We start from the raw sequence: 11,116 nt of genomic DNA on the forward strand, positions 1-11,116 counted from the left end.
GAGGATGCCTTTCACTTCAGCAGTGATAAATTCATGGACTTCTTAGATGAAAATATCATGATCATTAGAAAGCAAATTACAGACTCCTGTTTGAATCTGCGTATTTCTCCAAAGCTCAGCTGTCCTGAGTCTGCACAAAACTGCCAGGACCTAAGATCAATGGAGACACTCAAGCTTTTTAACCCTATATCTCTTGACACATTCATGAAAATAGTCATGGCCTCTAAACCTTCAAGCTGCATACTGGACCCTATTCCAACTAAACTACTGAAAGAGCTACTTCCTGTGCTTGGCCCTCCTATGTTAAATATAATAAATGGCTCCCTATCCACTGGATGTGTACCAAACTCACTAAAAGTGGCAGTAATAAAGCCTCTCTTGAAAAAGCCAAACCTTGACCCAGAAAATGTAAAAAAACTATCGGCCTATATTGAATCTCCCATTCCCCTCCATCATTTTTGAAAAAGCTGTTGTGCAGCAACTCACTGCCTTCCTGAAGACACAAAATGTACATGAAACGCTTGTCTGGTTTTGGACCCCATCATAGCACTGACCGCACTCGTGAAGGTGGTAAATGACCTTTTAATGGCGTCAGACCAAGGCTCTGCATCTGTCTTCGTGCTCCTAGACCTTAGTGCTGCTTTTGACACCATCGATCACCACATTCTTTTGGAGAGATTGGAAACCTTAATTGGTGTACACGGTTCTTGCCTGGTTTAGATCTTAACTGTCGGAAAGATATCAGTTCGTCTCTGTGGATGGTTTGTCCTCTGACAAATCAATGGTAAGTTTCGGTGTTCCTCAAGGTTCCGTTTTAGGACCACTATTGTTTTCACTATATTTTTTACCTCTTGGGGATATCATTCGGAAACACAATGTTAACTTTCATTGCTATGCGGACAACACACAGCTCTACATTTCGATGAAACATGGTGAAGCCCCAAAATTGCCTACCCTGGAAGCATGTGTTTCAAACATAAGGAAGTGGATGGCGGCAAATGTTTTACTTTTAAACTCGGACAAAACAGAGATGCTAGTTCTAGGTCCCAAGAAACAGAGATCTTCTGTTGGATCTGACAATTAATCTTGATGGTTGTTACTCTGAACCCTGATCTCTCTTTTGACGAACATATCAAGAATACTTCAAGGACAGCTTTTTTTCCATCTTCGTAACATTGCAAAAATCAGAAGCTTTTTGTCCAAAAATGATGCAGAAAAGCTAATCCATGCTTTTGTCACTTCTAGATTAGAATACTGCAATGCTCTACTCTCCGGCTACCCGGATAAAGCACTAAATAAACTTCACTTAGTGTTAAACACGGCTGCTAGAATCTTGACTAGAACCAAAAAATGTGATTACATGGGGTTGCTCCTACCTATCTTTCCGTACGCTACGGTCACAAGAGGCAGGCCTCCTTATTGTACCAAGCATTTCTAAGCAAACAGCTGGAGACAGGGCTTTCTCCTATAGAGCTCCATTTTTATGGAATGTTCTGCCTATCCATGTGAGAGACGCAGACTCGGTTTCAACCTTTAAATCTTTACTGAAGACTCATCTCTTCAGTAGGTCATATGATTGAGTGTAGTCTGGCCCAGGGGTGCGAAGGTGAACGGAAAGGCACTGGAGCGACAAACCGCCCTTGCTGTCTCTGCCTGGCCGGTTCCTGTCTCTCCATTGGGATTCTCTGTCTCTGACCCTATTACGGGGGCTGAGTCACTGGCTTACTGGTGCTTTCCATGCTGTCCCTAGGAGGGGTGCATCACTTGAGTGGGTTGAGTAACTGATGTGATCTTCCTGTCCGGTTTGTTGCTCCCTCGGGCTTGTGCAGTGGAGGAGATCTTTGTGGGCTATACTCAGCCTTGTCTCAGGGTAATAGGTTGGTGGTCTGACATCCCTCTGGTGGTGTGGGGGCTGTGCTTTGGCAAAGTGGGTGGGGTTATATCCTGCCTGGTTGGCCCTGTCTGGGGGTATCGTCGGACGGGGCCACAGTGTCTCCCTCCAGTATCTATGCTGCAATAGTCTATGTGCCGGGGGGCTAGGGTCAGTCTGTTATCTGGTGTTATTCTCCAGTCTTATCCGGTGTCCTGTGTGAATGTAAGTATGCTCCATCTAATTCTCTGTCTCCCTCCCATCCCGGAGGACCTGAGCCCTAGGACCATGCCTCAGGACTACCTGGCCTGATGACTCCTTGCTGTCCCCAGTCCACCTGGTCGTGCTGCTGCTCCAGGTTCCACTCTTCTGCCTGCGGCTATGGAACCCTGACCTCTTCACCGGACGTGCTACCTTGTCCCAGAACTGCTGTTTTCAACTCTCTCTCGCTACAGCACCTGCTATTTCAACCTCTAAATGCCCAGCTATGAAAAGCCAAGTGACATTTACTCCTGATGTACTGACCTGTTGCAACCTCTACAACCACTGTGATTATTATTTGACCCTGCTGGTCATCTATGAACGTTTGAACATCTTGGAGAAAAATCTGGCCTTAATGGCCATGTACTGTTATAATCTCCACCCGACACAGCCAGAAGGGGACTGGCCACCCCTCAGAGCCTGGTTCCTCTCTAGGTTTCTTCCTAGGTTTCTGCCTTTCTAGGGAGTTTTTCCTAGCCACTGTGCTTCTACGTCTGCATTGCTTGCTGTTTGGGGTTTTAGGCTGGGTTTCTGTATAAGCACTTTGTGACATCTGCTGATGTAAAAAAAGGGCTTTGTAAATAAAATTTGATTGATTGGACAACACCTAGTAAGCAATACTATACACATAAAAAAGTGAAATACTGTAGATATGTTATCAAAATGCAAATCAAGGTTAGACGCATAGTCCAAAACATTTTGCAACGTTTACTCCAAACGGAAAACGTTTTGCAACATAAACAAGGTTGTATTGGACAAATTCGGGTAGGTCCCGTTTCGTTCTTTGGTTCCTAGTGAATACAACCCTGGTCTCATACTGGTTGCATTCCAGTCTCAGCTGATCTCGTGCTGATTCTAGATCAAAGTTCACTGTTAACTTTTCAAATCTCACACAGACACGCAGAACCTTTAACTGGTATATCAAAATGTGCTGCTGAAGCTGTACAACCTTTGACAGCAGCAGTCTGACACTGTATATTTCCCAAATTAATTGGCTTTAAGCTGCTGCTTTCATCAGCTGTTGAGAAGCCTCTTCCTGCGTGAAATTCTTTAACATCAAGGGATTCTGTTTGTTTGCGTTTCCTTTGTCTGAGAGCAGCTGTAGTAAACGACAGTGTCTCGTCTTTTCGTCTCATCCTTGGCTCTTAATCCCTTTAAATCCTCTTGCGCGCACACATATATTATTTATTTATTTGGGATGGTATTGAACAGCAGAGCTGAGCATCTGTAGTCTGGCGTTAAACCAGACATGATATCAGCCAACACTTTCAACTCACTCATTGATTCTGCTCAGTCAAAGAGCTGCTGTTTTTTTAAATGTGGAGAACACAAGCGAAAGCCTCTCTGCTGTTCCCTGCTAATGTTAATGAATGGGAATGAGGATGGTGTGTTTGTGGTGGAGCTGGAAAGACATCCAGAAGCAGAGAACAAACCACACAGCTAATCCTGACTGAAGGGATTGTTCTACAGAGTGCTGGAAAGCACACAGACAAATCAACATCTGTAGCAATTGAAGTGAAACATAGACTTTTTCGAGCTTTGTGATAGTGATTCTCTGGCTGTCTTGGTCTCCCTCTCCCTCCTCTGTAGGACAGCGAGGCATTGCTGTCCCTGTCTCGTTCTGAGGGGGGTTCCTATCTCCCTGTCTCTGGGAATGAAGACCAAGCGAAGCCCCCCTTCCCGCTGGCTCCTGGTACACTACCACGGAGGAGGCTTTGTGGCCCAGACCTCCAAATCTCACGAGGTAAGAACACCACCTCTCTCTCTCTCTCTCGGGAGGAATTGACCGTCATGGGTTCGGAATTATTGTGTTTTCTCTCCATGGCTTCCCTGTAATGAGCCGTTCCTACTGTTTAACTGACTGTTTAATTAATCCAACAGGGTTGATGGACACATGTATTTATATCACCTATTATCCAGTGATTGGTTGCAGGCCAGCCCCCCTCTTCCTATTCTGTCGGTCTCTCCTCTCCCTCATTCCATCTCCTCTCTCTCTCTCCCTCTCTCCCCCTGTCCTCTTGAAGTGGTCATCTCCGAGCTCAGCCTCAGACAGATGAGACGGCGTCTGTATTATATAACCAGCAGGCTACTTTAAACCACTGAGATGCGTCACCATGAAACCAGAGTGGACTGGCAGTCCCTTGATCTCCAATAGCCTAGCAACCAGAGGCTGTAGGAAGTGATCTGAGGAGGAACAAGGCTGTCATGTTGAATTAGCTGAGAACTCTGCATGAAGTTATTATGGCTTTATATTCCATAGGCCCTAATGGAAGATGTGTGTCTGTGTGTGATCTCCCTGCTCTAGGCTCTCTTCTCTCTCCTCTAACCCTGTCCTTTAAGCTTTCCTCCTTTCTGATCATTATTCCCTTTGTTCTCTACTCTCCTTTGTCCTAATGACCTCGTCTCTCATTTTTGTAATCCACCTCTGCTCTTTGCTTTCCTTTCCCCACGACGTTCCTTTCTCTCTCCTCCCTCCTTCACTTTACCCACTCTTTCCCCTGGCCAGTGGGGAGATGGATGGAGTCTGTGAGGGCAGGAGCCTGTGGTGTCCCTCCTCTCTTCTCTCCATTCTTCACTTTTCTCTCTCTCCTGCCACCTTCACTCCCCCTTCCTTCCTCCTCTCCTCCTGAAGTGTTCAGGAAGATGGATAGTGTCTAAGGGCAGAAGCTCTCCTGCACGCGCTCTCTCTCAATCTCTGAGGGGAGCTGTTTGTGTGAGGGAAGAAGCCTGTGGTGTCCCTCCTCTCAGCACCCCATTGATCCAGACCCCCAGTAATGGATGGGCCACAACTTAATCACTCAAGTGTGTGTGTGACAGAGGTGCCCAGAAGCAGATTAACCACAGTGGAACCACTACTCCCAGTAATCCCGGCAGTAGGAGATGATCTGCATGGTTATGGATAGGTGTGTGTGTCCCTGTGGTGGGCATATTTTCCACACACGCCTCTCCTCAGGACAGTTTAGGTTGTTCTGTAGGCATTAATCTCTCTATATGGGGGGCGCTGACGGGTGTCAAAACGCATCATGTACTGACAATGACGATCGTTTAAATTGACACGCACACACACGCCACACCACACGTCAGCGGTGCCAGACTGTGATCCATTATGACAGCGTGGCTTTAAGAGTGCAGGGCAGATTCCCGGGGATGGTGTTGAGGTGGTGTTTGGCAGTGTGATGTGGTCACATCCAGTCATGGGCCGCTGAGGTGAGGCACTCTGTGTATTGGTTAGAGAGGCGGAGCTGTCACTACTGACACTGTCACTGATGCTTAGAGAGAAGAGGAGGAGCGGCGGTGGAGCGACAGGAGAGAGGGTAGACTAATATTGTCAGATGAGATTTATTGTCGGATGTACGCACTCTGACCTCTCACTTACCTAGCTAAGTACTTGATGACCTTACAAGGTTATAATATAAAAGCAAGTATTCTAAGGATGTCTGATCTGGAAAGTATGTTTCTAAGAATCCTAAGCACTTAGCTACCATGACTTCAAATTGCATAGCAACAAGAGGCTAACAACAACACTGTTTTAGTGAGAGCAAAGCAAGGTTGTCATGTTGCATTTGTGAGCACAGTGCACATACCTGGTATTTTCATAACAGAATTACCAAGCTGCCACTGTAGTTAGGCTGTGTACGGTTGGGTTTGTAGTTCACCAATACAGAACCTGCAAGCTGGGAATCTGATACAGGACCTCTCTCCTATCCTTCCCAACACCACCACCTGAACTGCAAACACCACTCTGCCTGCCCTGCCTATTTAATGGTAGGGGGATGCACCGTCTACAGTAAACTCACTCCTTTCTCCTCCATTCTCCCCCTCTCTTTTTCCAGCCGTATCTGAAGAGCTGGTCTCAGGACCTGGGTGTGCCCATCCTGTCTGTGGATTACTCTCTGGCCCCTGAAGCTCCCTTCCCCAGGGCCCTGGAGGACTGCTTCTATGCCTACTGCTGGGCCATCAAGAACCACCACCTGCTGGGTAGGACAACACACTACTACCACTTTATCATATAATATAATTATCCTTAATGTCCCGAGGGGAAAAAAATAGACAGACCTGCTTTTTCAGATGGGATTTATTCCCAATGATCTCAATATTTACTATGGGTACTTCCTGGTACTTAATTGATTGTTATTATGACAGAAAGCTAAAGACTGGTTAGCTTGGAACTCAGTCAACTGAAGGCCATAGTCTCAACTTATGTCTCAAATATGAAACACTTTCATATCAACAACCAGCCCCTCCATTGCCCCATATAGACTCGGGTACAGAGAGTGGGAGATCACATGCAGATCACTTGAAAGTGTTATACGGACTCTCACTTATAGTCAGCTTTTCTGTTTCTCTCTCACTTTGTCCCCTTCTCTCACTCTTGCCTCAATCTACTGACTCTGTGACCCCCTTCTCTCTCTCTCTCAGGTTGGACAGGGGAGAATGTGTGTCTGGCCGGTGACAGTGCTGGTGGTAACCTGTGTATTACCACATCGATGCGCGCTGCGTCTCACGGTGTGCGGATGCCTGATGGCATCGTAGCTGCCTACCCTGCCATCCTGCTCACCGCCTACGCCTCGCCCTCCCGCCTGCTCACTCTTTTCGACCCCCTGCTGCCCCTCAGTGTGCTGTCCAGGTGCCTCAGCGCCTACGCAGGTAAAACTGTGTGTAAGAGGGAGCAGAGATGGTTTGCTGCCCCTCAGCATAGTGTGTGTTCTTGTTTGTGCATGGCATTCAATGCTGGTGAAGGACGGGTAACTCATTTCCTCCCTACCTCCCTTCCCATCCTCTCTCCCCTAGGTGAGGAGCCCCAGGCTGAGAAGCAGGTGGAGAAGGTGAGTACTCTGAGCATGGTGAGGAGAGACACAGCCCTGCTGCTCAGAGACTTCAAACAGGGAGCTTCCAACTGGATCCACTCCATACTGGACCCCAACAGAGCTGTTGCCATGGCATCAACAGGTAGGTACACCAGTGTGTGTGTCTGGGGTGTGTGTCTTGTGGTGAGAGGGTGTGTGTGTCTCTGTATGTACTTGTGTTCACGCATCTTGGAGTGTGAGGTGAAATAATATTTCCCTATTACCGGAAGGGCTATGTGTGTACATACAGTATGGAAGATTTTATTGAAATTGATATCCACAGTTAACGTCTAATTAACCAGTCAATCACCCATGGCCACCATCCTGTTACGTCACACCCTCACCCATCCATATCAATTGACTGGTTAGGCTCTGACCACTAATTGTGTTGAAACCCCGCTGTAAGCAGACTATTCCAGGCGTCACCATGTTACCTGACACCCAGCAGCTGTGGGCCAGACTAATGACTGTGTCATTGGGGGGTGTACATTATTAAAGGCTATGATGAGGGGAGTTCATTATTAATAAAAGAGCTCAGTGAGTACAGCTTTGAGATCAGACAAGCCATGACACCGCTTACAGCTGTGTTGTGACGGGGAGATCTTATCGTAATGACACCATTATTGCTTAAAGCTAGAATCTGCAGTTGAAACGATAACAAAGAGGATACCCTGCCTCTGTTTTGGTAAAAAGCTGAGGGATGGGCCTGGAGCAATGTAACCACTCAAGTTCATACTGTAGACAGCTATGGATGCCAGGACTGACCATCCATGTGATCAAAATGGTTGTTTTAACCGTGGTTTTAAAGCTATACAGTGTTAGTTTACATTTATATTGTTTACAAACATTGGGGTAAAATAAGATTATATTTGGGGTTCTGATGGGGTATGACAGTTGAACTAAGCTCATGAGGCATTTTTAAAGTTATATTCTTCAACAATCAATGGGTGTATATGATTAATTTGATTAATTAAGTCCAAAAATGAGTGTTGTAACTAACGATTTTAGCTTTAAATATCCATCTCCTGATAACCACACGTCCCTCACTCCCGCCTCTTATCACCGTCTTCATTGATGTTTCCCTGTTCCATAATGGCCTCAGTCTGATGATCTCACTCTGCCTCTGTCTTATTTTGGTTTGTTGATGACTCTTTCTCTTCTCTCTCTTCTTCAGACACATCTTCGTCAGTGAGGAAGAGTGTGTCTGAGGCGTCCATCAGCTCGCCCCACTCGGACCCCCCTGAGCAGCCCTCTGACTTCTCCCTGAGGAGAGAGTCTCTGAAGAGCCACACATGCCAGGACCTGGCAGCCCACGCCAACAACACCCCCGCTGCTGCCCCCACCACTCCTGCCCACAATGCAATGGTGTTCCCCGAGCGCACGGTACGATAATCCCTGAGTAGCCCTTAACAACAGATCTAGGATCAGATTACCCTCCCCAAATCCTAACCATAACCATTTGGGGGTGGGGGGGTGTTTAAACTGGCTTCAGATCAGTGTAGCAGCTTCATGCTTACTGCTTTTACAACCACTTCACACACTTGTCACTGAATTGTAGGTGTTTGTCTAAACTAAGCCTCTCTGAATAACTTATGCAAATAGATGGTGACCAAGCTGCTTGTCTTGTTTTCTCCTCCACAGATTTAACTGGCGGAGGGAGGGAGGGATGGAGGCAGATCTCTGAGTGTAACCTCTAGTGTTTCAGTATAGGGATAATCCCTGTGTTTTTCTATAAAGCCAGTCTGTATTAATGCCTCTGTCTACAGGGAGAATATGAACTGTCATTTGACGTCAGAGTGAAACATGTCAATGTTTGTTCCTGTGATTTGAAATGGAAAAAATCTACTTGAGGCTTGTAGATTCTTAGAACAAGTGTCTGGTCCCAAAGGAAAGACATATCAGTATGATCCAGTATCCAATACATCAGGTTTCCACAGTCCTGGTCCTAGACTAGTGTTAACTTATGTATTGCCATGGTAAACTATAAACTATTTTTCCTGTACCCCTCCAGCCTGAAGACGTGAGCTTCTTCCTCTCCAAAGAGGAGGTGGTGTCCATGTCGGATGCTCTGTCCTCTGTTGCCATACCGCCCCCTGAGGGGGAGGAGGGCGTGGCGCTGGAGCACCCTCGGGAGTTCCCCCTGGGCTTCGAACCGCTGCGCTCTGAGCGGCTGGCTGAGATGAAGCTGGCCACCTCTCCTGTCGTCAGGAACCCCTACATGTCTCCTCTACTGGCACCCGACAGCATGCTGAGAGGACTGCCCCCCATACACCTAGTGGTGAGAGGGAGGTGGTGGGAGAGAGGGAGGGTAGAGAGAGGACTACCTAGTGGTGAGAGGGAGGTGGTGGGAGAGAGGGAGGGTAGAGGGAGGACTACCTAGTGGTGAGAGAGAGAGGGAAATGGAGTTGAGGACTGGCTTGTCCCAATCCTATTCTGGACTTTTCCACCAATTAGAATTCTTTACATGATCTTATAAGACCCTCTTTGACTCTGTTGTTTATCTCTCCCTCCCCCTAGGCCTGTGCTTTAGACCCCATGCTGGATGACTCTGTAATGTTTGCCAAGCGCCTGAGGAACGTGGATCAGCCCGTCACTCTGTGTGTGGTGGACGACCTCCCGCACGGCTTCCTCAGCCTATCACAGCTCTCCAGGGAGACCAGGGAAGCGGCTAACGTCTGCGTCAACCGAATCAGGGATGTCTTTGACCAGAAGGACTCTCCCCAGGAGCCGCGCATGCACCGCAAGCTGGAAAGGACCAATCGCGGTGCTTCCTCTGTCGCCACGGGAGACCCAGAGAAGCTCTTTGCAGTACCCATTCAGGAGGAGGAGCTTCTGGTGGCCCGGGGAGGGGCTATAGTACCAGATGGGGAAGGGTTAGTCGGCATGGCAGCACAGAACAACATAGACGTTGTGGGATAAAGGCATAATTAGGGGTTTGCTAGATGAAGAGTGCTGTTTGTCAAAGGATTTAAAAGAGAGGGAGAAAAGGTGGGATTTGGGCCAAATAAAGCCTGGGAGAGGAGAGGAGAAGAGAAGAGAGGGAAGGAAAGACAGCAGGAGGAGGATATGCAGAAGGAAGCACCCGTGGGTAGAGTGAAGGATAGCAAGCACTAAATGCAACCTCTTCAGCTTTCAAACTCTCACCATGCACAGCGACATGTTGCCCATACTGGTTGACAACACACACACAAACTAAACCACTTAGCCTTTTGGGCTGCTGCATTCTCGGTGTAGAACTGTGAGTTTGGAGCCTGGACATTATAAAAAACAGAGCGTTGTGGTGAATGGTCGATACATCTCCCCATAGAAGGCCATTCCAGTCCCTAATCAGATAGTGGTAGACGCGCAATGAGATCCTACATAGTGCCATAACAACTTAATGGCCACTTGTCCTTTAGGGAGCCACTCTAAATCAAGCTTAATAACTGTAGAACTCTGAGGTCTATTAAACTAGTTTGTCAGTGAATACTGCCACTGTTAAGACACTTACTCTGCTGATTGGCCCATCAATAGGACGCTGAAGCGCTAAAAACAACAAACCTAGAAATTCCACAGAAATTGTTAACCATAATTGATCTCATTATGCTGTAGTATTCCTTGTTATTTGTATTTATAGTGTTTATATATTGTATTGTTATTTTAACCCTGGATCATAATTATAACTGTTTGTTCAAGGCTTTTAAGAGCATATTGTGTGGTGGATGCTAAGTTATGTTCTTAGCTGTGTGGTGCTATACTCTGTCGCTGCTCATTCCTAGTTGTTGAAAGTAGCCAAATGTTAACCTCTACCACTGTCTCCCAATCAACCAGTCACCTCATAGTCCAGTCACAGTGAGATGTGGCTGAGGGTTGATATTATGAGGCAAATATAATCTCTATATCCTGGTCTTTCTATTATACGGATGTATTATAACTAGCCAATCATAAATAGCTAATGCAATAGTATAGCTGCATTTTCTTTGATCAGTGCAATCAACAGGACTCCGTAGAGCCATGGTGATATTGTGCTTGGATTTAAGTACACTGTTGGGAGCAAAGCATCAAGTCACAAAATACTTTTTGATTTGATCATTTTTATTGACGCACAGTAATTACAGTGGGGAAAAAAAGTATTTAGTCAGCCACCAATTGTGCAAGT

At 46.7% G+C, this 11,116-nt stretch overlaps 1 protein-coding gene across 1 annotated transcript; it reads left to right on the forward strand.

Moving 5' to 3' along the window:
• Nucleotides 1-2,693: 2,693 nt before the first annotated feature.
• On the forward strand, nucleotides 2,694-10,155 carry LOC121586170 (hormone-sensitive lipase-like). The gene is made up of 7 exons (XM_045220125.1): nucleotides 2,694-3,875; nucleotides 5,965-6,109; nucleotides 6,551-6,778; nucleotides 6,923-7,081; nucleotides 8,153-8,361; nucleotides 8,990-9,256; nucleotides 9,496-10,155. The coding sequence occupies exons 1-7, from the start codon at nucleotides 3,786-3,788 to the stop codon at nucleotides 9,895-9,897; spliced, it is 1,500 nt and encodes a 499-aa protein (XP_045076060.1). The 5' UTR covers nucleotides 2,694-3,785; the 3' UTR covers nucleotides 9,898-10,155.
• The last annotated feature ends 961 nt before the right edge of the window (nucleotides 10,156-11,116 follow it).

This window comes from Coregonus clupeaformis, unplaced genomic scaffold, assembly GCF_020615455.1.
Source record: "Coregonus clupeaformis isolate EN_2021a unplaced genomic scaffold, ASM2061545v1 scaf3182, whole genome shotgun sequence".
Classification (NCBI taxonomy): domain Eukaryota; kingdom Metazoa; phylum Chordata; class Actinopteri; order Salmoniformes; family Salmonidae; genus Coregonus; species Coregonus clupeaformis.